At 45.0% G+C, this 27,943-nt stretch overlaps 1 protein-coding gene across 2 annotated transcripts in view; it reads right to left on the reverse strand.

Annotated features, from left to right (window-relative positions):
• Window positions 1-6,719: 6,719 nt before the first annotated feature.
• Window positions 6,720-27,943, reverse strand: part of LOC120021409 (kelch-like protein 13) — a 70,600-nt gene continuing 49,376 nt past the window's right edge. For both annotated transcript variants that reach the window (XM_038965167.1, XM_038965166.1), the window contains exons 4-8: window positions 23,519-23,651; window positions 21,134-21,330; window positions 20,107-20,902; window positions 16,918-17,031; window positions 6,720-7,753 (exon numbers count right to left, since the gene is read on the reverse strand). In XM_038965167.1, coding sequence (XP_038821095.1) covers window positions 7,266-7,753; window positions 16,918-17,031; window positions 20,107-20,902; window positions 21,134-21,330; window positions 23,519-23,651 — 1,728 coding nt within the window. In that variant the 3' untranslated portion in view covers window positions 6,720-7,265. The remainder of the gene's footprint in view (window positions 7,754-16,917; window positions 17,032-20,106; window positions 20,903-21,133; window positions 21,331-23,518; window positions 23,652-27,943) is intronic.

A 27,943-nucleotide genomic window follows, 5' to 3' on the forward strand; every position in this document is an offset into this window, starting at 1 on the left:
ATTCAGTTGAGTTACATTGTAGTCATTTAGAAGACGCTCTTATCCAGAGCAACTAGGGTTCAGTGCCTTGCTCCAGGGCACATTGACATATGTTTCACCTAATTGGCTCAGGCATTCGAACCAGCAACCTTTTGGTTGCCCAACTATCTTAACCGCTAGGCTACCCGCTGCCGCCCATGGTTGGGGTTAATCATTTTGCTGCTGGCATTCCTGTGCACTTTATCACAAATGACAGCTGCGTCAGGCAAAGAGAATGTCCTCCAACAAGAAACAGAATTCAAAGAAATAAGATATTCTTTGTTCAGATGAAAGGAAATTGGTCAGATAATGAAAAATGATCAATAATGGGGTGTGTTCTAAAGCATGTCTGTGTATTAAACGGCCCGTGCGTGTCAGGGAATCTGTGTATAGGTGAATGACCTTACTTTTAATGCCAGAAAAAAAGCCTTCAGCTCAACACTGAAATGGCCTTGGAGTCAATCACCATCCGGAGTGTATTGATGTGTTAGGAGTATTAGTGAGACAGCAGAGTCGAGAGCCCTACACTGTTCACCATTACATTACCTTAGCTATCAACACAGACCCCCCAGATCGTTTGATACCCATCTCCTCCACACTCATTTTACTTAATCCAACACAAGCAATATTTTGACTGACAATGTGTTGTGCACACAACCTACATCCTGGAGAATCTGGGTCATTTGCTGCTTGGTACCACAGTCCCACTGGGAACATATAAAACCATGCATGTGTAAAAACTCACACTGAATCCACATTTACTTCCATCTCCTTTCTCTCTCTCTCAAAAAAGGAAGTGGACATGCTGACAGTGGTGCTGAACACCTGGGAGAGGGGTGAGTAAAATGGGGGGGGGGGGGGCAGTGTAATTTCCAACTCCAAAGCACTCCACTTCTCCTTGCATTCTGTTGTTCCTTTAATGTCGGATTAGCATTTGGGGCACAGCAGCCCTCATTAACAAACCAAAGCTAGAGACTAAAGGATGTGTTTAGCCAGGCTCTAGATGCTGCTGCATTGAGACTGACCAATAGGAAACACAAGATAACAATGGGACTCTAATTAGACTGTGGTGACTAAATCTAATATCTTACATTATTGATACGATGATGAAAACACATACACCCCCTTTACCGATCTATGTGTTATATAGAAGTATGTTGCAGAAGTATGTTGCAGCCTATCTGATCCAGTCTACTCTACCTGCAGACACAAAAGCAGCAGTCAGGGTTTGGGAACACATTTCCTCCAACAGCCCCTCCCTGCTCCCCCTTCTACATGAGACTGTGGCAACAGCACATCACGGTAAAACTGCTGACCTTTTCTATTTTTTTTCTTTGATTTTTTTTTTTTTACCCCCTTTTCTCCCCAATTTTCGTGGTATCCAATCGCTAGTAATTACTATCTTGTCTCATCGCTACAACTCCCGTACGGGCTCGGGAGAGACGAAGGTCGAAAGCCATGCGTCCTCCGAAGCACAACCCAACCAAGCCGCACTGCTTCTTAACACAGCGCGCCTCCAACCCGGAAGCCAGCCGCACCAATGTGTCGGAGGAAACACCGTGTACCTGGCCCCCTTGGTTAGCGCGCACTGCGCCCGGCCCGCCACAGGAGTCGCTGGAGCACGATGAGACAAGGATATCCCTACCGGTCAAACCCTCCCTAACCCGGACGACGCTATGCCACGACGCTATACGGACCTCCCGGTCGCGGCCGGCTGCGACAGAGCCTGGGCGCGAACCCAGAGACTCTGGTGGCGCACTGCGATGCAGTGCCCTAGACCACTGCGCCACCCGGGAGGCCCAAACTGCTGACCTTTTCACAATCAGTTGTGTGAGAACACTAAGCATACAGGATAATGAAGTGAGAGCGATGATAGCTGTAATGGATCACAGTAGAGACCCTGGCAGACAGGGTTAATGAAGTGAGAATGATGATAGCTGTAATGGATCACAGTAGAGACCTTGGCAGACAGGGTTAATGAAGTGAGAGCGATGATAGCTGTAATGGATCACAGTAGAGACCCTGGCAGACAGGGTTAATGAAGTGAGAGCGATGATAGCTGTAATGGATAACAGTAGAGACCCTGGCAGACAGGGTTAATGAAGTGAGAATGATGATAGCTGTAATGGATCACAGTAGAGACCCTGGCAGACAGGGTTAATGAAGTGAGAATGATGATAGCTGTAATGGATCACATTAGAGACCTTGGCAGACAGGGTTAATGAAGTGAGAGCGATGATAGCTGTAATGGATCACAGTAGAGACCCTGGCAGACAGGGGTTAATGAAGTGAGAGCGATGATAGCTGTAATGGATAACAGTAGAGACCCTGGCAGACAGGGTTAATGAAGTGAGAATGATGATAGCTGTAATGGATCACAGTAGAGACCTTGGCAGACAGGGTTAATGAAGTGAGAGTGATGATAGCTGTAATGGATCACAGTAGAGACCCTGGCAGACAGGGTTAATGAAGTGAGAATGATGATAGCTGTAATGGATCACAGTAGAGACCCTGGCAGACAGGGTTAATGAAGTGAGAATGATGATAGCTGTAATGGATCACAGTAGAGACCTTGGCAGACAGGGTTAATGAAGTGAGAGCGATGATAGCTGTAATGGATCACAGTAGAGACCCTGGCAGACAGGGTTAATGAAGTGAGAATGATGATAGCTGTAATGGATCACAGTAGAGACCCTGGCAGACAGGGTTAATGAAGTGAGAGCGATGATAGCTGTAATGGATCACAGTAGAGACCCTGGCAGACAGGGTTAATGAAGTGAGAATGATGATAGCTGTAATGGATGACAGTAGAGACCCTGGCAGACGGGGGGAATTTTGACTGGGCTCTATACGGACAGACAGACAGGGGGCTACCGACACAGGCTGGAAGACTTTTGCTGAAGCACCCTGTCATTTAATTGTTTTTTAATTCATGGAGAATGTGTTTACATTAGCATATAATTAATATATACTGAACAAAAATATAAATACAACATGTAAAGTGTTGGTCCTATGTTTCATGAGCTGAAATAAAGGATCCCAGAAATGTTCCTTACACACAAACTTATTTCTCTCAAATTCTGTGCACAAATTTCTTTACATCCCTGTTAGTGAGCATTTCTCCTTTGCCAAGATAATCTATCCACCTTGACAGGTGTGGCATATCAAAAAGCTGATTAAACAGAATAATCATTAAACAGGTGCACCTTGTGCTGGGGACAATAAAAGGCCACTAAAATGTGCAATTTTGACACACAACCCAATGACATAAATGTCTCAAGTTTTGAGGGAGCGTGAAATTGGCATACTGACTGCAGGAATGTCCACCAGAGCTGTTGCCAGAGAATGTAATGTTCATTTCTCTACCATAAGAGAACGATGATGTCATTTTAGAGAATTTGGCAGTACATCCAACCGGTCTCATAACCACAGACCATGTATATGGCATCGTGTGAGCAAGCGGTTTGCTGATGTCAACGTTGTGAACAGAGTGCACCATGGTGGCGGTGGGGATATGGTATGGGCAGGCATAAACTACAGACAAAGAACACAATTGCATTTTATTGATGGCAATTTGAATGCACAAAAATACCGTGACGAGATCCTGAGGCCCATTGTGAGACCCATTTTTGGGGAGGAATCTTTGACCAACAGATGCATATCTGTATTCCCAGTCATGTGAAATCCATAGATTAGGGCCTAATGAATTTATTACATTGACTGATTTCCTCATATGAACTGTAACTGTAACTCGGTAAAATCAATGAAATTGTTGCGTTTATTGCCTATTCTCCTTGGAGTAGGATAAATAGCCCAAAAAACTATTTCATTAATCAGCTTCATTCTAATCAGTGCAAAAAATGCATGATATATCTTCTCTTCTCTCCACTTAAAATCAATTAAGCTTTTACCATATCCTGGTCCACATAAAATACCATTACCATATCCTGGTCCACAGAAAATACCATTACCATATCCTGGTCCACAGAAAATACCATTACCATATCCTGGTCCACAGAAAATACCATTACCATATCCTGGTCCACAGAAAATACCATTACCATATCCTGGTCCACAGAAAATACCATTACCATATCCTGGTCCACAGAAAATACCATCACCAAATCCTGGTCCACAGAAAATACCATTACCATATCCTGGTCCACAGAAAATACCATCACCAAATCCTGGTCCACACAGACCATTACCATATCCTGGTCCTCAGAGAATACCATTACCATATCCTGGTCCACAGAGAATTCCATTACCATATCCTGGTCCACAGAGAATTCCATTACCATATCCTGGTCCACAGAGAATTCCATTACCATATCCTGGTCCACACAGACCATTACCATATCCTGGTCCACACGACCAGGGCGAGCAAACATTAATGTAAAAAACATAACCGACTGATGACGCACCCTGCTGATGTAAATGTGAAGTAGGCCAACTGAAGCAGCCATGAAGTATACCTTCTGAACAGAACAAATTTGTGACTAACTAGCTTTACCATCAGCCCTAACATCCAAATAAAGGGCTTGCTCTGTCCTCTTGGTTGGCATTATGAATACATTTACCATCCATGAAGGTCACGTTGATCTCTTATCACAATGTGTAAGTCCAGAGCATTTTACTATACACCTACTATGAGATGGGTTAGGATTTGTATTGCACGTCTCAAATATGAGTTGGGACTAAACTAATTTCCCATTCAAGTGAGAGCGTAGTCTCCTCTCCCAGGGACCTCTGTGCCCCTCAAATATCAGTGACTGTGATGAACTGATGGAAAGACTTTTCAGTTAAGTGCAAGTAATTCAAGCGTAGTGTAAAATAGCACATGGTTCCTGAGAAAAGAGCACCAAGCTATGGCACTCTCCACTCTCAGTAAACAACTGCCGGCACTTGAGCTCAGAGTCCCTTATGAGTAGTATTCAGAGTGCAGCTGTCGATGAGCAGAACAACATCCATCAGGAAAACCAAGGCCAATCACTCCAGTCCCATTCCCCGCCATATCTTTCCTTCCTTCCCTCCCTCCCCCAGCAGTACCTTCCCCTGATCCCCCGGGGTTCCCAGTCGCCTGCCCTCGAACTGGCGCTGGAATCTGGACGTGTTAAAATAGCCCAGCACACTACTGGCCCTGAGGGTCTGGAGCTGAAGGAGACATGAGTGAACAGGACAAGGGCAGGCGGTGGTGATGGAGCACATTCACTGGAGGCTGCTGCACAGATGCACCGCCCGAGGCACCACTGGATCATCTTATAGCATTCACATGTTTTCAGTCATATATTTCTATATGAAACATTTTTCTTTAAAAAAATAAATAATCTGTGCCCAATAGTGTATCCTTTCATGCACCATCAAACAAAAACAACCAATGACATATCACAGTCTTCCTTTCCTTGCTCCAGCGTGTAGCAGATTTGTTTGTGTTGGACACCATATGCTGCCACTGAGGTTTTAATGGGCCAGAGGCAGGTGGCCAGGTTGTGGGTGACCTTACCGTCTGTCTGCCAGGTGAAAGGAGACAGTGGAGGACGGTGGTATCCTGAATCACTGGGCACAGTGGACAGGAATCAACTCAGTGAAGAATAGTGGTTATGGTTGTGATTAGGATTAAGACAGCAGACACTGCATCTTCACTTTGTGTGTACATCTACAGTTACTGTCTTGAAAATCTCCTGTATCTTGAGAACAATAAAGGCTTTTCTATTTAATCAGATGACAACTGGTTCATTCTGAGGACAACACTAGCTGGGGAGGGGAGAGAAGGAGGGGACTGGAAGAGAGAAGGAGGGGGGAGGGGAGTAGGAGGAGGGGGGAGAGAAAGAGGGGAGTGGAGGAGAGAAGGAGGGGGGAAAGGAGTAGGAGGGGGGAGAGAAGGAGGGGACTGGAGGAGAGAATGAGGGGGGAGGGGAGTAGGGGGGAGAGAAGGAGGGGACTGGAGGAAGAAGGAGGGGACTGGAGGAAGAAGGAGGGGACTGGAGGAGAGAAGGAGGGGACTGGAGGAGAGAAGGGAGGAGGAGGAGAGAAGGAGGGGACTGGAGGAGAGAAGGAGGGGAGTAGGAGGGGGGAGGGGAGTAGGGGGGGAGAGAAGGAGGGGACTGGAGGAGAGTAGGAGGAGGGGACTGGAGGAGAGAAGGGGACTGGAGGAGAGAAGGAGGGGACTGGAGAAGAGAAGGAGGAGGGAGGGGAGTAGGGGGGAGAGAAGGAGGGGACTGGAGGAAGAAGGAGGGGACTGGAGGAGAGGAGGGGACTGGAGGAGAGAAGGAGGGGACTGGAGGAGAGAAGGGAGTAGGAGGGGGGAGGGGAGGAGGAGGAGAGAAGGAGGGGAGTAGGAGGGGGGAGGGGAGTAGGGGGGGAGAGAAGAAGGGGACTGGAGGAGAGTAGGAGGAGGGGGAGGAGAGTAGGAGGAGGGGACTGGAGGAGAGAAGGAGGGGACTGGAGAAGAGAAGGCGGGGGGAGGGGAGGAGGTCTGAGGCTGTAGCTGCTACTGAAGGGACATAATGCTTAATGAGATTATTTTCAACAAGTAAATAGAGAAATAGAACGTGTCAGTGTTTTTAATGGGGAAAATACACTTTCCAGGAGGTTCTAAAACAGATAGTTGATGTTAAGCTCAATAAAAAAAGAGAACGCGCCAACCATGTGCCTAAGTAAATGGCAAGATACTTTGGGGAGACACCATTCTTTTTTCAAAATCTTGTTTATTAAATTTAGAAAACACAATTTTGTTAACGGTTTCATAGCAATAGCAGGAAAGAACTGAAACTGAAGAGGGAGAGAGGGGGGGTGGGCCGACCCCTGAGTTTAAAACCATCTCTGTGTGGAGCTCAGCTGCCCCTATCCTGCTGCGCTGGGGGTCAACTGGCCCTAACCTGGCAGACTAAAACAGAGTCAGTATGGTAACCAACAGCATGGTTTTTACCCGCTAAAACGTCTAAAGAAAAAGGATATAATAAAACTTCAAAGACATCAGGTAGAAAAGTTGAATTGCAAAGTCACTCTTCAAGTCAAGGTATTTCCTGCCAAAATATACCGAATATGTAACATTAACATGTAATTAGGTTGCCAAACCATATCGGTATGTGGATTTCATCACTAGGGAGGGGGGTTCTGCACAGCTTTGGGGGAGGAAGGGTTGTATCGGGATGCAGTACAGATGTAGTCCAAAGAAGAAGTGCAAACAATGTCTATAGGGTGTTGTGGGGGTGTGAGAGGAGCGGGGTGGGCTCCCCCCCTGTTCTTCAAGGTGCTGAGAGGGGTGACTCTCTGGAGGGGGAGCCCATCAAGTCCTCTGGAGGAAACACGGTCAGTGTGCAGGCTCGGATCCCGCCCAGCGACTCAGGCAAGTCAAACACTTTGTGCCACTCGTCCTTCTCCGGGTCGTACTTCTGCACTATCTCCACCATACAGCGGTTGTTCCACGAGTAACCTCCCACCACGTAAATCTTGTTTTCGAACACGGCCACACCCACGTCGCTCTGGCCCCGCAGCATGGCGGCGATGGGCGTCCACAGGTCCAGGGCCGGGGAGTAGTACTCACAGCTTAACACGTCATCGTAGTCGCTGGTGCCCCGGAAGTGATTCCCTCCGATGACATAGAGGCGGTCACCCACCGTGCACATACAGTGCAGGCCACGCACCGTGGTCATGGGCGCTTTCTGAGTCCATTTGTCTGCATCTGGGTCAAAGCACATCAGCTCTTTCTGAAACGTGTCATGAGTGATTCCCCCTGCAACACAGAACAAAACCATATTAAATAAGACCCATGACATTGATTTCCTGGGGTTACCACCCTGGGGTCTAATCAAAAGCATTTAACGGCCTGAGCCAATTGAACTGGACCTAATAGTAACTCTATCCTGGCCTCAACCTAGATCTACATTCAGCTCTGCCACGTTGGGCCTTGACCAGCTCCTGTCCTGTCAGTCACATGGCCAGACCACAGCACTGTGACTGGCCTTGCAGAGCATGTAATCCTGAACCCCCAGTTCACTTTACTCCACCCAACCCCCTCAGAAACACACGGCTGCTCTCCCCAGCAACACACACACAATTAGCCCATGCTTAGCACCACTAACACACACTACACACATTTTCTCAGCCACATACCTGCAATAAAATATATTGACAAATAAAATAAATCAGAAATTCATAACACTATAATACAGTGCATGTGTACCAAGGTTATTATAGTTTTGTGTTTTTATATTCATTTTTATTTCTATTAGTTTTTTATTTAAAATTCTGTTATTTAGTTTCAGTTACTTTTCAGATTTGATTTACTAGTTTTTATAGTAGTTTTTACTAGTTTGATAGAAGGACGACATGATTATCTGATTTAGTTTCAGTTGTATTTTTAGGGACAGAGAGTAGTCTATGCGTGAGAGGCTAGGAGCCATTTATGTGTGGTAGGTCTATAGTTAGGTTTTTTAGGATGTCACTTCATGCCACTAGTCGTCAGTAATAAGGAACGTCATAGGTTTAGTTAGGTTTAAATTATGAATCAATCTTAATTCCAGAGCATAGACATTGCTGACGCCTGACAGATCTTTCAACACCTGGATAGGTACTTTAAGTATCAGCTGACCACATCATATGTTATAGCAATCAGTCAGTCGATGACACAGTCGTATTGTCCCCTCCGCGGAGACAATACGCAGACCAGAGTTGACGTCTCGCTTTCTCTGTCTTTGCCCTGGATTTCTTGAGTTTCCTGTTGTTAGCTAGTGATAGCAAAGATGGTCTATTATTTTGAAAAGATGTTCAAGTAACCGCTCAAACAATTAAAATACATGTCCTCATAGATGGAAGGCCATTGGGAGGAGACGAGATCAATTGGGACCATTCTAGCCAATGAGAGGGCAGATACGTGTGTGAACAACAGGCACAACTAAGTAGTTTTTCTCAAAGTTACAGAATGTCATATGAATCCACTTCTATCATTACATTTATAACAACCTAAACATTACTCGATTTGATCAAATAAGCCAAATGTAATTTGACACTCTCATAGACCTCCATGCTAAAAGGTCTGCGCTTAGCTCGCGGGGCCTGATTTTGGGCGGAGGTAATCCTCTCGTGTCACCTCTCCTCTCTGGTGATAGCTAGCGATAGTGATGCACAAGCTAATCTTATTTGAAACATTTACTCACCAGAATCAGAAGCTCGAACACCCCATTAGGGAAAAAAAGCTTGAAAACCCATTTGATTAAAAAAAAAACCTGAGCATAATTTATGTTTATTTTAGCAGCCAAAGATAATAGTTCCAGTATAGTTTTAAACTGTTTTTCAAAACTATTTTATCTTACAGAAACTTTATTTTAGTTAACTAATAACCTTGGCGTGTACACATAGGCACCGTAATGGTGGAAACAAAGGAATAGAAGGGACACACAAAGCTGCCGGAAAAGGGAGAAGAAAAAAAAACAGGACATGTCTATAGGGAAGGCTGAAAATAAAGAGGAACACAATCCCAGCATACAACTGGGTGGGAGCCAGGCAGGCACCCCTTCCTCCTTGTGCTGTGCAGAGTGGCTGCGAGCATACCCAGCGAGGTGAAGATCTGCAGTGCATGCTGAATGGAGCCCCAATTCATCCACTGCTGCCCAATGATCTCTCTCGCTTTCTTTACCTCTTTCTTTCTCTCCCGCTCTCCCTCCCATACTCAATCTATACAGACCTATTTTTAGTCAGTGGCCCTGACTGATCAGAAGTCTAACACCAGCCTCCTCCTCGATCATTAGAGCAAACACTTAGATGCCAGAGTTCGATCCATTCTCGTTATTCAAGTGTGTGTGTGTGTGTGTGTGTGTGTGTGTGTGTGAGAGTGAGTGAGTGAGAGTGAGTGAGTGAGAGAGCATCATTAAAATAATCTCTGAGACAAGAAAGACATATCAAACCCACTAATAGAACAGCAGCTTGATACGGGCTGTGGTTCTTTTGTATGTTGAGCTGCAGCTCACTGCCCAAGGTAAGTAGCATCTTACACTAACTGATGTAAGTAGCCAACAACCTTCAGGGCTTCTAATGGCTGAAGGATAGCTTTATTGCAGATATATTTTTACAGCAAATGTGGAGAGAGGATAGATTTTGTTTCCAAAAATTTGACAAAAGAATCTCAGAGACTCAATGTTCAGTTTTTTGTTAAAACTAATCATCATAGCGGCTCACTACAGATCCAGGTTCAATATCGGGCTGTGTCGCAGCCGGCTGCGACCGGGAGACCCATGAGGCGGCACACAACTGGCCCAGCATTGTCCGGGTTAGGGGAGGGTGTGGCCGGCCGGGATGTCCTTGTCCCATCGCACTCTATTGACTCCTGTGGTGGGCCGGGTGCATGCACGCTGACACGGTCGCCAGTTGTACAGTGTTTCCTCCGACACATTGGTGCGGCTGGCTTCCGGCTTAAGCGAGCAGTGTCTCAAGAAGCCTTTAGCTCAGTGCGGATGCTGCCTGTAATCCATGGTTTCTGGTTGGGGTATGTATGTACGATCACTGTGGGGACAACGTCATCGATGTACTTATTGATGAAGCCAATGACAGATGTGGTGTACTCCTCAATGCCATTGGAGGAATCACGGGACATATTCCAGTCTATGCTAGCAAAACAGTCCTGTAGCTTAGCATCTGCTTCATCTGACCATCTGATCTAGTCACTGGTGCTTCCTGTTTTAATTTGTGCTTGTAAGCAGGAATCAGGTCATAGCTGGTTGAGTCATCCCTACTCTGTGGTATAAAGTACTTAAGTAAAAATACTTTAAAGTACTATTTAAGTAGTTTTTTGGGGTATCTGTACTTTACTATTTATATATTTTTTACAACGTTTTACTTTAACTCCACTACAATAATGTACTTTCTACTCCATACATTTTCCTTGACACCCAAAAGTACTAGTTACATTTTGACAGCTTAGCAGGACAGGAATATTGTCTAATTCACACACTTAAAGAGATAATCCCTGGTCATAGCTGGTTGAGTCACTAAACACAAATGCTTTGTTTGTAAATTATGTCTGAGTGTTGGAGTGTGCCCCTGGCTCTCCGTAAATAAAAGAAAGCGCTTAATTTAAGGAATTTGAAATCATTTATACTTTTACTTTTAATACTTATATTTTAGCAATTACATTAACTTTTGGTACTTAAGTATACTTACAACCAAATACTTTAAAACTTTTACTCAAGTAGGATTTTACTGGGTGACTTTTACTTCAGTCATTTTCTATTAAAGGTATATTTACTTTTCCTCAAGTATAACAACCGGGTACTTTTTCCACCACTATCCCTACTGCCTCTGATCTGGCGGACTCACTAAACACAAATGCTTTGCTTGTAAAGAAAAGTTTACATACACTTAGGTTGGAGTCATTAAAACTTGTTTTTCCAACCACTCCACAAATTACTTGTTAACAAACTACAGTTTTGGCAAGTCGGTTAGGACATCTACTTTGTGCATGACAAGTAATTTTTCCAACAATTGTTAACAGACAGATTATTTCACTTATAATTCACTGTATCACAATTCCAGTGGGTCAGAAGTTTACATACACTAAGTTGACTGTGCCTTTAAACAGCTTGGAATATTCCAGAAAATGATGTCATGGCTTTAGAAGTTTCTGATAGGCTAATTGACATAATTTGAGTCAATTGGAGGTGTACCTTTGGATATATTTCAAGGCCTACCTTCAAACTCAGTCCCTCTTTGCTTGACATCATGGGAAAAACAAAATAAATAAAACGAGTCCTATATCGACACAACCTGAAAGGCCGCTCAGCAAGGAAGAAGCCACTCCTCCAAAACCGCCATAAAAAAGCCACACTACGGTTTGCAACTGCACATGGGGACAAAGATCGTACTTTTTAGAGAAATGTCCTCTCGTCTGATGAAACAAAATTAGAACTGTTTGGCCATAATGACCATCATTATGTTTGGAGGAAAAAGATAGATGCTTACAAGATGAAGAACACCATCCCAACCGTGAAGCATGGGGGTGGCAGCATCGTGTTGTGGCAGTGCTTTGCTAAAGGAGGGACTGGTGCACTTCACAAAATAGATGGCATCACGAAGAAGGTAAATTATGTGGATATATTGAAGCAACATCTCAAGACATCAGTCAGGAAGTTAAAGCTTGGTCGCAAATGGGTCTTCCAAATGGACAATGACCCCAAGCATACTCCCAAAGTTGTGGCAAAATGGCTTAAGCACAACAAAGTCAAGGTATTGGAGTGGCCATCACAAAGCCCTGACCTCAATCCTATAGAAAATGTGGGCAGAACTGAAAAAGCGTGTGCGAGCAAGGAGGCCTACAAACCTGACTCAGTTACACCAGCGCTGTCCGGAGGAATGGGCCAAAATTCACCCAACTTATTGTGGGAAGCTTGTGGAAGGCTACCCGAAAGATTTGACCAAAGTTAAACAATTTAAAGGCAATGCTACCAGATAATAATTGAGTGTATGTAAACTTCTGACCCACTGGGAATGTGATGAAAGAAATAAAAGCTGAAATAAATCATTCTCTCTACTATTATTCTGACATTTCACATTCTTAAAATAAAGTTGTGATCCTAACTGACCTAAGACAGGGAATTTTTACTAGGATTAAATGTCAGGAATTGTGAAAAACTGAGTTTAAATGTATTTGGCTAAGGTGTATGTAAACTTCTGACTTCAACTGTATGTCTAAGTAACAACCAATTAGATATCACAAAATTGGGGAGAAAAGGGGGTAAAAAGTACCAAAAAAATTAACCATGATCATTTATTATTACTATTAATTACCGCCTTTAATTAAGGAATGTGTATCATCAGTTTAAAGACGATTGGAGCTTTCATTTAAAACAAAGGCAAAAGCTTTTGCATAGAAAACAACTGCAAGCATTCGGAGATGCTTAAAAATATTAGTATCTTTAAGACAGTATAAATGGTTGTCCTTTCAAAGACTCCTGAGCTCATTGATCGCGGTGCCCTCTTGATAGCTCACAATGATTGCCATTTTCCTGGCACATTTATCGAATTATTCGTGGAGATAAAATTGTGCCGGTGCTTTGACCCGTCGTAAAAATGTATGACCTGCTTGGAGGAAGCACAGTGCTGGTGTAACAGTATAACTTTAAACCGTCCCTTCGCCCCGACCCGGGCGCGAACCAGGGACCCTCTGCACACATCAACAACTGACACCCACGAAGCGTCGTTACCCATCGCTCCACAAAAGCCGCGGCCCTTGCAGAGCAAGGGGCAACACTACTTAAGTCTCAGAGCAAGTGACGTAACTGATTGAAATGCTACTAGCGCGTACCCGCTAACTAGCTAGCCATTTCACATCCGTTACACTCACCCCCCTTTCAACCTCCTCCTTTTCCGCAGCAACCAGTGATCCGGGTCAACAGCATCAATGTAACAGTATAACTTTAAACCGTCCCCTCGCCCCGACACCGGCGCGAACCAGGGACCCTCTGCACACATCAACAACGGTCGCCCACGAAGCATCGTTACCCATCGCTCCACAAAGGCCACGGCTCTTGCAGAGCAAGGGGCAACACTACTTAAGTCTCAGAGCAAGTGACGTAACTGATTGAAATGCTACTAGCGCGTACCCGCTAACTAGCTAGCCATTTCACATCCGTTACACTGGCACAAATGAGACCCAAAGAATCGAGGCGGGGAACACAGAGGAGAGACACAAAACCATGGGGTCAGCAAGTTCCAAAAATACCCAACGATGATAAATAGACAGGATGGCCGGCAGCTTCAGGAGGCAGTTGGTTTAAGCCAGAGAGATATACTGTAGAGCAGATAAAATGGAAATAGAATAGAATCCTATTAAAATAAATCCTTCTTTACAGATCAAAACACAGACAAAGAGGAAAATAAAATGCATTTATTGTGATCATAATCATGATATTTAGATTTTTTTATTTAAATAAGTGAATCAGTGGTCACTGTACTCCAGATTGAAGTAAAGGTGCCGCCTCCCCCGCGGTTTCCAGTAGCGTTGTGTTGTGTGACAGTAGTGGTAATGTGAAGCCGTGCTGGCTAGGGGTCTGAGCCCCACCCTGAGAGTGAGACCAGAGCAATGATGACCTGTGGCTTGACTCAGCGTGTCAGCTCCATTCACCTGACAAGATGTCTTTAGACAGCACGCCAGCACAGCCACCGCCCAGCACCTGATCTGGACCGACAGCGAGACACAGCCTGCACCCCCATGTGAGTCACCTTGCACAGTGAGGTCATGACCCCTGAGATACGGGGTGCGCTCCCGGACTGAGACACAGGCAAAAAAATGACTCAACTCCACCTGACTACCATCACTAGTGAGAGGTTATAACATGCAGTCTGTCAGAAAATCTCATCTGTGCATGTTGCCAGTAACCTTGGAAGAATGAAGCCTGCCTCTGTGCTTGATGGGAGCCTGTTTAATCATTAAGTTGTACAGTACAGACATCTATCTGGGAAGGTGGAGATATTTAGGCCTAACCATTGCTCAGTTCCTCCAGGCAGACTACTGTAACTATAGTGAGGTACACATGCAGTGAGATCAGGATGACACTAAGAGATGCTCACAGGGAGGGAAGTTGACTTTCTGGTGTATTAATAGTTCAAACACCATCACCCCTCCCTTTTCCTCTCAGTAAAGGAACCCAGAGGTGTCAGTCAGACCATAAGCCAACCAGAGACAGAAATACATAGACCAGGGTTTAACCCTTTGTGCACGTATTGTTTTTTGCCCGAGCACTACACAGCTGATTCAAATCATCGAAGCTTGACAATGAGTTGGTTATTTGAATCAGCTGTGTAGTGCTAGGGAAAAAAACAAAACGTGAACCACTGACATGGAGGATGAGGCAGTAACCCCCTCGGCTGGGAAGCTAAAATGCTAATGTTAGAGCCACCAAGCCCATGTTGTTACTTTAATGGAGGCTCAAGCTGGAGCAGAGCAGGTGAGGTGCCACTGGGTGAGGGAGGGTTATGGTGTTCGGGGTAGGTGGCTGGCCTGTGTGTTGTGGCTCTATGGTTCTGCACCTCCTACACAGTCATCAACCTGTCCCTCCCATTTCTCTCACTCACCTATCCTTCCCTCTCTTTTGCCCTGTACAGCATCACTTTGTGTTAGCCGCACATTGGGAAACTGGGGCTCATCTCTCCTTAAGGCAGGATTTGATTTCAATCCTATGAAGTAAACAAGCACAGGGCTGACTCCAACAGAGAGACAGGAGATTTAGTAGCACCAAAGTCAGACAACTACACAATCATTACTTCCAATCATCTTTAGAATATCCCCCCAAAAACATCACAGAGAACTGGACCCCAGCAATGTGATGTGTAAGGGAGGGGGTGAGGTCTGCAGGATGCCACTGTATGACCTTCTAATGAAGGATGCTTTACTGACATCACAGTAGGGGGATATATCCAATTCATTCAAACATATGTTTTTGCGCGATAAATCAAGGTTTTTGTTACGTTTTATGTCCATTTGTTCTCATGTTGTCTTTTTGGTCTCGTCTCCTGTGCTGTGTGCACCTTCAATTCTCACATACACACACAAAGCCCCTCTCCCTGCCTCTCACACCAACAGGTTTGGTCCAACAGAATTGGTCATACGGACACTGAAACAGAGATATTATTTTATTGTAAAAGAGAAGTGACCTTTTCTAACTATACCCTTTTTATGTCTCAACTACTCAGATTCCACACAGAACAGACACTACTAAAACGGGAGTATCAATGAACATTGATTCTGGAAAATGAATGCTCAGTTTGTGGTGGGCCGCATTGGGGTACCACGTAGGGCTGTGGCAGTCATGAAATTGTCAGCCGGTGATTGTCAAGAAAATAACTGTCTCACGGTAATTGACCATTAATTAACAAACATGTTTACAATCTCCTGGCTTCCACACACAGCCTACAACCACTGATGCTGACTTTTGGAACATCTACATTTTAAAAAGTCTAAAATATAGCCTACACCATCACAATAAATCCATGATTTATTTTAGACAGGTCTAAAGAAACATGATATAAAGAAAATGCAGTCTACTCCAGAAGAACAGAATAGCATACTCTGTGTTGTCCTTATGTTAGGTCCTGATGTGGCTATGCCATATGGGTGTGGGCTACACTAGTTCATTTAGCAGACAAGATTTGCTCAGAATTCTGTGGCATTATTTTATAGTATGAAGAACACAATTGAACATAGCCGAATAACATAGAAACAATATTTTCTCCAAACGATTTCCGAGGGAGTGTGGGCATGCTGATATTCTGTGTTGAGTGGTGAACAAAGAAAGGCTGCATGATGCAACTCTAATGATTTGAAAATAGTTGCATGAAAAGCATGAGCTCTGATTTGTTTCTTGCACAGGCTGCACACACTTCATCAGTCTCTCAATCACAATTTGACAAGCACTTGATAATATTCTCACCAGACCTCGAATTTCCCAGTGGCATGCTCCTTGTGAGGCTGTTATGCCCCCTAAAAAAAATCCATGCCTTTGGCCAAAGTGGACATTTTGCCCTTGGGCTGAATATAATAATTATAATTCCCTTCCCCTGGCTGCCAATCGCCGCACATTGAAGCACCTTTCCCTTACATAGCTCTGTCAGATATCTCAATTCTTATTAGCCAATGACCTCAATTGATCGGGTCCTTTTCATAGGCACCTCAGCTCCGAAGTAGGCTTCAAGTGAAGACAGACACATCAGGAACGCACCGGTGTGCGTCCTTCTTATCCAATTCTGAGACGCATATTGAACATGTTAGAAGAACTGTCCACATGTACTTTTCATCAGCCAACAAGATGAGTAGGCCTAACGAACAACAAAAGCACTACACTATGTCAATCTACTATCCCCCATAGTACAAAAGCTCACCAAACCCCGGATCTAATAGTACTAACGTACCTGAAATATACATGTAACCACCGTACACCGTCCCTGCATGGCCGTAGTGTGGCTCGTTCATTTTAGCGACGTACGTCCACTCGTTTGTCCTGGGGTTGTAGCACTCCACTGTGGCTGCATGGGGAAGAAATAGAGGAGAAAACAAACAGAGTATTAAAGGGGAAAGTAGTTCAAGAGAGAACTAAGGAGAACAAACATAGTTGCAAATGCAGCCTTGGAGGGTGTCAGTGTGGGAGCTACTGAACCAGGAACCTAAATACAAAGCAGACATCCCCCCACCAACCACCACTCCCCTCCCTAGCCCCTTCCCCAGCTCCTACCCTGCAGTGACTCTAGTCTATACAGAGATACTAGGGAGGGTGCATCTACTCCCCATTACATAATTAGGGCCTACTCTGTACCACTCCACTTGAAGGCTCTTATCATAATTCAGTAGTGCCTGGTGCCAGACTGGGATGTTCTCTTCACTCCACTCCATCTGGAACCTCTCAATTGTGCAGTGATTTGTCAGGTTAGAACATTATTTGTCCAATCAAGTTTCCAGACAGAGGGCAAAGCTGATTTCTCAAGCTGGCTGGCACCCGGGCAGAATGGTTAAGGAGTCTCCATATGGCAGTTGGAAGTAGAAAGGATATTATCAGGTAGTCTAAAGGAGAAGCTGGTTTGGAGGGTGATGAGGTTTTAGATACCACCTAACTGTCCAGGTGATCAGGTCAAACACTCAATCCTCCTTTGTCATAGCCCTGGCTAGGGCTGTGACAGTCATAGACATTTGGATGATGGTTATTGGTCAGGCAAAGGAAGGGCAAAATATTTTATTGTATTTAAAGGGGCAGTGCGGTCAAAAACGTGATTTTAATCATATTTCCAAACTAGGAGGTTGAAATAACACTCTGAAATTGTGAAAATGATAATGTCTTTTTAGTGTCAGACTTTTTTGTTGTTAAATTGTTGGCCCACAGCATGACATTGTGTCAAGAAGCAGTGCGGCTTGGCTGGGTTATGTTTCGGATGACGCATGGCTCTCGACCTTCACCTCTCCTGAGTCCGTACGGGAGTTGCAGCAATGGGACAAGACTGTAACTACCAATTGGATACCACGAAATTGGGGAGGAAAAAAAGGGTAAAAAAAATATTTACAAAAATTAAATAAAGGTATCCTCCTACTTTGAATGGGTAAGTGGACTACGCCACTGCAAAATACATATAGGGGAAACACTAGTTTAGTTACCTCTCCCTATAACCACTTAACATCTCCTAAAGCTCTGTTTCCAACTTCGTCAAGAGCATCTTTCTTGACCCTCCACTCTCCTTACTGACCTGTACTTTGTGTGCTGAATATAGAAGTAAATAGATCCCAAGGGTCAAATCGGCACCGTGTTGGCACATAGGCTATCAGTGTTTCCCAAACTCGGTCCTGGGGACCCCAAGGGGTGCACATTTTGGTTTTTGCCCTAGCACTACACAGCTGATTCAAATAATTAAAGCTTGATGATTAGTGCACCCCTTGGGATCCCGAAGACCGAGTTTGGGAAATAATGGTAGCCTATGTGCCAACGTGGTGCTGATTTGACCCTTGGGATCTAATCCCTGGGACCTACCTATAGGGTTTAACCCAGATACAAAGAGCTCTGGCTACAGTTCTGATAGAGCAGTCCCAGTGGACCAAATGGATGGTCTCCAATTCAGAGCATCACTACATCACGTTATCATCATTATCTCACTAAGGCCAGTGTTCACTTCTCCAATATTTCCTGTGAGAACTTGTCAAAGGGGAAGCAGCCTAGGCCTAATTAACATTAACAGTCCATATCATTCGAAGAAGAAGAAATATCTTTAGCGAACTTTACTGGGAGACTAAAACGGCAGCACCAGACATTTAGTGATTCATTAGAACCCTACTAATCAGTCATCTGTTCTCTCTCTATTCTCTATCTACTACTTCCCACACAGTTCCTAAACAATAACGGATGACTTGCAAGAATGCATTCTGAAAAATATCCAAAACTTAAAAATTAAGTAATAGCCCCAGCTACCAAGTACATTTTCACTTGTCCTTAGAGTGCTTGGTGCTTTAAGGTAAACATGCAAATGAGTGCTCAAGAGCTTTCGTTACATGCTGCTATATTTACAAGAGCGTCCTACAAATGAATTATTGAAACATCAGAGATAGCTGTGCAGTCATTGTTCCTCACATGTTTGTACTCTGGCTGTCTCAGTGGATTAATATGACGGGCCTTCACATGGACAGTTATGGAGAGAGGCCATAGAGGTATAAACAGGATGGATGGCCTTTAAACCTGAAAATATAACCACATCATCCATCAGAACTTATGTTAACAAATGGTTGTGTGTTAGTGTGTGTCACTGACTGTACACGCACGCACACACACACACACACACATCGCCATCCTGTAATCTCAAACCGCCCTGACTGAGGGGAGCCTTTCATGTTCTTTAAATCTTTTAAAATAAGCTGACAGAACCTCAGGAACAAATCAAAGTTTCAAAACCCTCCCTCCTCCGCATGGCTACATCAAATAACGATTTATGTTCAAAAGGCTGAACTCTGTGCTGCGTTTGAAACAAGTGATAGAATGTCTGAGTGCCAGACTGGCTTCCCAAGGATAACAGGCACTAACCAGCCAAGGAGACTGTCCATTCAGAGTGTACTAGTGCACGCACGCGCAGGGGGGCCCCACGAGGACCCATGCCCAATGTGGTAATTACAGCCCAGAGCCCAGAGGAGCAGAGTGGATAGCATGACCTGGCCAGCCTGTCCCCTACAATTGCAGGGCCGCATCGAGGTAGTAGGGTGGCACTCTGCAATGAGAGTCTATGTGCTGAGCTGGGCACTGACATCAGATCACAGTGTCCTGCAATGCTACTTACAAACATTCCACCCTGACCAACTCCTCCTTCACCTTGAGGTTTCTGCTGCAGTCGTTCACAGGGTCTGGCTGCAGCTAGCCCTCCCTCATCCCCTCCTACACTCTGCCTGGTCCAGGGCTATGCCATAATCACACAGCCACCTGTGCTACACCATCAAGATGTGACAACTGCTGTGCCTTACGCTTGCCTTTTACCATTTCCTGTGAGATGTCCCTTTCCAAATATACCCAGACATGTTAAGCCTCAGAGTAGGACTAAAAGCAGCGTGATAAACCGACCCTGGTGAATTAAACTAACCCAGCTCTCCGGCAGCGTTGCGGCCGCCCACGGCGTAGAGGTGTCCCTTGAGGGCGCTGAGGTGGAAGAAGGTGCGTTTCTCGTTAAGGCACGCCACCTGCATCCACTTGTTGTAGCGCGGGTCGTACCGGAACACTGTGTCCACCGCAGTCTTGCCTTTGGTGTCGTAGTTGCTCTGGCCTCCCACCACGAAGAGGAAGTTGCCGATGACGGCGATGCCGTGCTGGTAGCGAGGGGCGTCCATGGGCGCCAGCGCCTTCCACTCGTGGGCCTTCTCGTCAAACAGACGCAGCTCCTTACTGACCACTAGCTGCTGGCGCAGGACGCCGCCCAGGGTGACCAGGTGGCCGCTGTCTGAGCGGATGGCTGTCCTCTCTGACTGCATGACCGGTTGCATGTAGGGCATCATCTGGTAGTTGCTGGCCTCCAGGAGGAGGTTGACACATGTGTTGTCTGTGCGCATAAAGTCCACAGTCTGTACGTGGTTGATGAGCTCCTGGGGGTTCATGAGGGGGAAGCGGATGTTCTTCATAAGCTTGGGGGCATGGTCCATGCGTCCGTCCTCATAGCGGAGCCAGCGGCATGCAGCCTTGAACAGGTCCAGCTCGCTGCAGTGCTTCAGACTGTTACTAGACAGAACGAAGGCCAGCCGCTCAAAGGGCAGCTTGACAAAGTCCCCCGTGCCCAGCAGCGAGGGAAAGTTCTTGAGGATGAAGTTGTTAACGTATTTGTCTACCTCCGTGAGGTTGTACGTGTTAGCAATGCGCCCCACCTCCACACAGTTATCCAGGGACACCTGCAGCCAAGGAGAGAGGGGAAGCAGTGAGAAGCAACCACTCTCAATCACACACAGAAACACCACACATAAACACATTTTACACAGTGCTTTAACTGCAGACCAAATGTAGATATTAAAGTAAGCAGTAGAGTACAGTAGTCAGATATCTTAAACTGCTGAGTATAACCCCCCTGGCTGGTTCTGGAGGGCTGAGCTAGATGGCTGAGCAGGCTGTGTTAGGTTCCTTACCCCAGATATGAGAAAGACCTTGCAGAAGTCTAGCACCGGGAGGATCTGGAGGAAGCTGGCTGCCTCCAGTGTGTCCTGCAGGTTCTCCATGTTGAGAGACAGCTTGGCCGTGTAGATGAAGTCTATGATCTTCTTCAGGCCTATTCGGTTGACACCATGAAGCTTGATACACATCAAATCCTGTTCCTTCATTCCACCTGCGTGATGAGGCGAGAGAGAGGAGCATTATACAATGCACCAGTCAGATAAAAACAGAACAGCATCACCTATGAGCTCTACCATTGACAGTCAAGGCTAACCGAAGAAACAGACGCCACTCCACCGAGCTTTCACACATCTACCATTATGGTTGCATGTAAAGGAAATGTATTCACCAAAGCCTGGAGACTGTTGTATAATTCACCCAGAACGGGCTGTGAGTTGCAGTAAAAAGCTGTTGCCCAGCGTCACAACAGCATACTTCCGCTCCTTACTACAGGCTTAAACTGTGACTCACTTCCCTCTTAACACATCTATTTCAGCTTAGCAACACTTGTGAACCTCTCAGATAGGCTGCACACATGTCAAATATCTGTTGAACCACTTACATGTATTAAGGCTTTCCAATTTTGGCTGTTAAGAAAAGGACATATGATATTGCCTAACTTTTGGGGAATAACTCCATCTATCAAAGTCATTTCTATTCACGTCCTCAGTGAGGCAGTTGCTAAGCTACAAGAAGAAATAAAATAAAAAACGAAATGCTGAATATCGTTGCTGATCACAGAAATGATTTCCCAGGCATTGTACAATAAAATAAAGCACATTTCTAAACAACCCCAGGCTCATCTCCGTGATGAATGCAATATTTGCATTGTCTTGTGAAAAGCCTTATTATTTCTGTAAAAGCACAAGGCAAATCAAAACCTTAACACCTGGGGAAAAGGCCCCATGTCTAATTCAAGTTAAGGTACACTATATATACAAAAGTATGTGGACCCTTCAAATTAGTGGATTTGGCTATTTCAGCCACACCCGTCGCTGACAGGTGTATAAAATCCATCAAGTTAGTTCGTCACATTTCTGCCCTGCTAGAGCTGCCCTGGTCAACTATAAGTGCTGTTACTGTGAAGTGGAAATGTCTGGGAGCAACAACGGCTCAGACACTAAGTGGTAGGCCACACAAGCTCACAGAACGGGACCACCGCATGCTGAAGCGCGTAAAAATCGTCTGTCCTCGGTTGCAACACTCACTACCGAGTTCCAAACTGCCTCTGGAAGCAACGTCAGCACAAGAACTGTTCTTCGGGAGCTTTGCGAAATGGGTTTCCATGGCCGAGCCAAGCGTCGGCTGGAGTGTTGTAAAGCTCGCCGCCATTGAACTCTGGAGCAGTGGAAACGCGTTCTCTGGAGTGATTAATCATGCTTCACCATTTGGCAGTCTGACGGACAAATCTGGGTTTGGTGGATGCCAGAAGAATGCTACCTGCCGAACGCATAATGCCAACTGTAAAGTTTGGTGGAGGAGGAATAATGGTCTGGGGCTGTTTTTCATGGTTCGGTCTAAGCCCCTTAGTTTCAGTGAAGGGAAATCTTAACGTTACTGCATACAATGACATTCTACACGATTCTGTGCTTCCTAAACGCCCAACCTCACTAATGCTCTTGTGGCTGAATGGAAGCATGTTCCCGCAGCAATGTTCCAACATCTAGTGGATAGCCTTCCCAGAAGAGTGGAGGCTGTTATAGCAGCAAAGGGGGGAACAACTCCATATTACTGCCCATGATTTTGGAATGAGATGTTCGACGAGCAGTTGTCCACATACTTTTGGTCATGTAGTGTAGCTTGTCAGATTGTAGAGATGACAAGGGAAGTAAAAAGCAGCATCTCAAACCCTGGAGGATTCACGTTGTGCTTAAAGAGAAAGAGCACTTTGGGAGAAGCCTCTTTCAGGGAGATTGACACGTTAATAATGTTTCCATCTACCAGGCAGGAGAAACAAGACAGAGACCAACAACGCCCTTCTGATTCGCCATGGCTGACACACACACACACACACACACACACACACACACACACACACACACACACACACACACACACACACACACACACACACACACACACACACACACACACACACACACACACACACACACACACACACACACACACACACACACAGAGAGAGAGAGAGTGCTTCCATCAGAAGGAGATTTACGCAACAACCAGACAACACAATGCTAACAGCAGCAGAGCCCCAGAGTGGAGAGTGATTGACGGATGTGTGACAAGCAGGCTAATCCTCTGATCACTCAGTCTGTTAATGAACATTAAACACAATATGATGTTATCCCATCCCGTGATTTGTGCTGCAGGTGAGAGACAGAGGCATATTGTCTTACCTGTGAACATGGCTTTGAAGTAGTCGCTGGAGGAGGCCATCATGGCGCGGTGCACTGGAAAGGCTTCGTCTCCGTCCCCCGCCACCAGCGTGACATCACACAGTAATCCCTCTATCCTCAGCTGGTCAAATCCCTGGGAAGGAGGGAGAGAGAGAGACAGGAGAGACCAGCCTATTAGAGAGCTGCTCTGTGTACTGTGGAGAGACCCTGTCTGTCCTGAACCATGGCCTCATTCCTGAGGGGCTCAACCTGCTCTCTATAGCCCTGCCCAGACTGGTACACCGAGACTGGATGATCCTAACTTAATCACCACACGACAGCGCTAACGTTTCTTGACAACCTTCCTGCAAATAAAACACGTATATCCCTAAAGTCATCATTTGTCTACCCTCATAAAGAAAATGTTACAGCACGTTTTAAATTTCATTTTGATTTAATGTAAATTCCTGCCAGGAAAATATTTTTGGGGGGTAAAACCAGACAAATACATGTTAAATGAATATGCCACAGAACTATAATGCTCACCCGGCTTAATAGCAATGATATCACATTTTCTACTGGTCAAATTGATTGTTTCTAGACGGCTTCCTTGACATTCTGAATACAAAGTCATTACTCCAGCAACATAAAAATAAAAATAAACGTTTTTATGTTGAGGAAAAACCGATGTCGATGTTAGCTAAATAGGACAATTATGGTGTCGTTAAGCCCACAGTGGAGTCTAAACGTGTCTGCATGCTTCCCATCTGAAACAGTTCGGAACAGTTTGTGTATATATTACGACAACATTTTGTGACTTTTTTGTTCTTCGTCTTTTTTGGTCTTCGTCAAGGTTTTTTTTTTTTTTTTGAGGCAAGCCGAAGTCGGTAGCCAAAGTCGGTAGCCAAAGTCGGTAGCCAAAGTCTACGCCCTGTTGCCGGTGATTGGTCAACAGTAGGGATTATTCAATAAAGTGTTTGTTATTATTCAACGAGACATATTTTAAAAACATTTTACCCCCTTTTCTCCCCATCTCGTCTCCCCATCCCCCATCGTGATCTCGTCTCATCGCTGCAACTCCCCAAGAGGCTCAGAAGGCGAAGGTCGAGTTCATGCATCCTCCGAAACATGACCCACCAAGCCGCGCTTCTTAATTATCACCTGCCTGCTTAACTCGGAAGCCAGCCGCAGCAATGTGTCGGAGGAAACACTGTTCACCCGATAAACGAGGTCAGCCTGCAGGCGCCCAGCCTGCCACAATGAGTCGCTTGAGAGCGATGAGCCAAGTAAAGCCCCCCCCCCCCCGGCCAAATCTCCCCTAACCCGGGTTTACGCTGGGCCAATTGTGCGCCGCCCTATGGTACTCCTGATCACGGACAGTTGTGATACAGCTGGGATCGAACCCGGGTCTGCAGTGATGCCTCTAGCACTGCCTTAGACTGCTGTACCACTCAGGAGGCCCTGAGATGAATAGTTTTAATGCACATTTTTCTGTGCACCATACTGTGATGCAATATCAAATCAATAATTTCCATGTAATGTAGAATGTTCACTCAAATTAAGTTAAGTGGATGTGGCTCATGCAATGGAAGGTATTTTTTGTAATGTCAGTTGAGTTGAATCAACAAATCACAGCACATATAGATGGGTACACCTCCTGCTTTGCGCTTATGGGAACACTGTATTGCATTAGTGGAAACCAAGACTGTTTTCAGGGCAAGTCTGCCGGTATTGACTAGCAGAAGTGACTTTTCATAGCAGGTTAGAATAATTAACGTTTCAGGTTAGAATAATTAGGTTAAGGTTAGGAAAATGGTTAGCTAAAATTGTCCCCGACACGACTCGAACATATCTAGCTACAACCAGGCCTGCCCTGAGAACAGTCTTGGTTTCCACTAATGCGATGCTGCTATAGTTACACTCGCAATGGCCGCCAGTCCACCCATTATACCATCATTGACGAAGTAATTATATTTCTATGGCAGCACATGCATTCAGGAGTAGAGGAAAGGAGGCAATGTGCATCTAAAAAAACATTATTATTTCTTTGCTATTACCATCATCCAAAATTCCATGACCATCACAGCCCTACTTGCAGCAACGACAGAGACAGTGTCAATGTGATTAAGTGACATCCCACATCAGCATTGGGCTAAATCACACGTATACACCCACTCTGTGCTGTGTTCCTGAGACCTTTTCAACACAATAATACGCTCTTCAACAGCAGGTATAAAAACTATTCACCAGCTAAAAGGCTATTACACTGTTGAAGGGAAACCTTTGAAGCACTCTGTCTAACAACACGTCCACACGTCAACACAACACACCTCCATCATCGTGGCAGGTTGTGGAATACACACAGTGTGGAAAGGTCACACATTGACGAGTCCAACAGCTTTCTGCCAGCTCTTGCCTGGCCTGGGGGTCCCTCTCTCTGTGACGACCTTCACATGTGGACAGAGACTGGCATGGGCAAGGCAGGCCTTGGAGCCTGACTCACTGACTCACTCACCATGTCTCTGTCTTTCCCTTCCAGCTAGCTACTGTATATAAACAATATCATGGATTTCTTCTCCAATTCAATTGTTATCACGCTTTCTTTTTATCTTCTCATATGCAGAAGACATCTTGTTCTATGCATGCGGTGAAAAAAGTAAACCATTTCAACTAGAGGGAACAGTCCATTTCCAATATTACAATCCAACTTCATGAAGATATCAGTTTGACAACTCTTTGTAGAGAGCATAACAGACAGTTTTCAATGTTCTTAGAACATAATTCCCTTTGAGTCAACGGAAGAATTTACTGATCATCGTCCTTATCAAATGCAGTGAATGGGTATGAAAGTCAAGTCTTATATATCTTAACCAGCTTGCACACGTGACCTTGATTTATTCCGTTATTTATGTGCTTTGACCCTCCACACACATCGCATCCTGACTTCAGATGTGCCAGTGATTAGAGTGGGTGGGTCGTGTTCTTAGTGTGAGTGTGATTGTCAGAATTATATAAACTGCATTGTGAAAAAACTCACCAGATTTTGTCTAAGGCTGACCCCATTTAGTCGACTGGTCCATTGTTTGGTCGACAGAGATTTCTACCATGCCCAAACCAGGCACGCGCGTGCGCCATCATGTGCAAATAGATTTTGTCCCCCCACACCAAACGCGATCACGACACGCAGGTTGAAATAGCAAAAACTCAGAACCAATTATATTAAATTGGGGACAGGTCGAAAAGCATTAAACATTTATGGCAATTAAGCTAACTAGCTTGCAGTTGCAAGCTAATTTGTCCTATTTAGCTAGCTTGCTGTTGCTAGCTAATTTGTCCTGGGGTATAAACGTTGAGTTGTTATTTTACCTGAAATGCACAAGGTCCTCTACTCCGACAATTCATCCACACATAAAACGGTCAACCGTATCGTTTCTAGTCATCTCTCCTCCTTCCAGGCTTTTTCTTTGGACTTTATATGGCGATTGGCAACTAACTTTCATAATAAGGTGTATTACCACAACCGACCTCAGTTCATCTTTCAATCACCCACGTGGGTTTAACCAATGAGGAGATGGCATGTGGGTATATGCTTCTATAAACCAATGAGTAGATGGGAGATGCAGGACTTGCACCGTGTTCAGCATCACAAATAAACTGACTTTATTTTAGGGCTTGGCAACGCAGACGCACTTTGGCGAGCGTGATGCAAGCGGTGTGGTCAGCATGTAGTCAAGCAGTCGCAAAACACCTGTCGCACCTGATTCGCGCCTGTCTCAGTGGACTAATCCATTGCGGAGGCCATGGGGATGGCACAGTCCATCACTTTAAGACATGTGATACTGAAATTGCATATGGTTATATTATGTAAAAATAATGGTGGAACACTAATAAATCCAATATTATTTTATAACAAATGCGCTTTATCCCGCGTTGGATATGCTCACCGTATGCGGTTCTGAAACAATATTCAGTGCGCCGTATAATTAATGCGCCTTTCCCTATGTTGCTATGTGCATAATAGCAAAATTAACCATCATATTGGGATTGAGAACAATGCTGCGGAGGCAGTCCTTGCCTTAAAATCTATTCGGACGGGATTAGTTTTACTGGGTGTGGTCGGGTAATGTAATTATGTGCACAAGCACAAAACACCACATCTGTAATTTTAGTCCCGTCCGAATCTGCCATGTCAGTAATTTGTACAGTTTTTTTTGTCTCAAAGGTCCTCTGATTATACTAGACCTATGCGAATCGACATCCCTGTGTTTTGAGATACATGTCTGAGTTTGACAGGTGTTTCTAACAGTTTGAGCAAGAAAACTATATGATATACATGTAGGCCCTTCAAAATATATGAAGGGCCTACATGTATCAACTTTCACAGTGAATGTTTTTGTTCATACGTTTTGTGAGTATGAATTGAATATTGACAAATGCATCAGATAA

This window comes from Salvelinus namaycush, chromosome 26 (genome assembly GCF_016432855.1).
Source record: "Salvelinus namaycush isolate Seneca chromosome 26, SaNama_1.0, whole genome shotgun sequence".
NCBI classification, from domain to species: domain Eukaryota; kingdom Metazoa; phylum Chordata; class Actinopteri; order Salmoniformes; family Salmonidae; genus Salvelinus; species Salvelinus namaycush.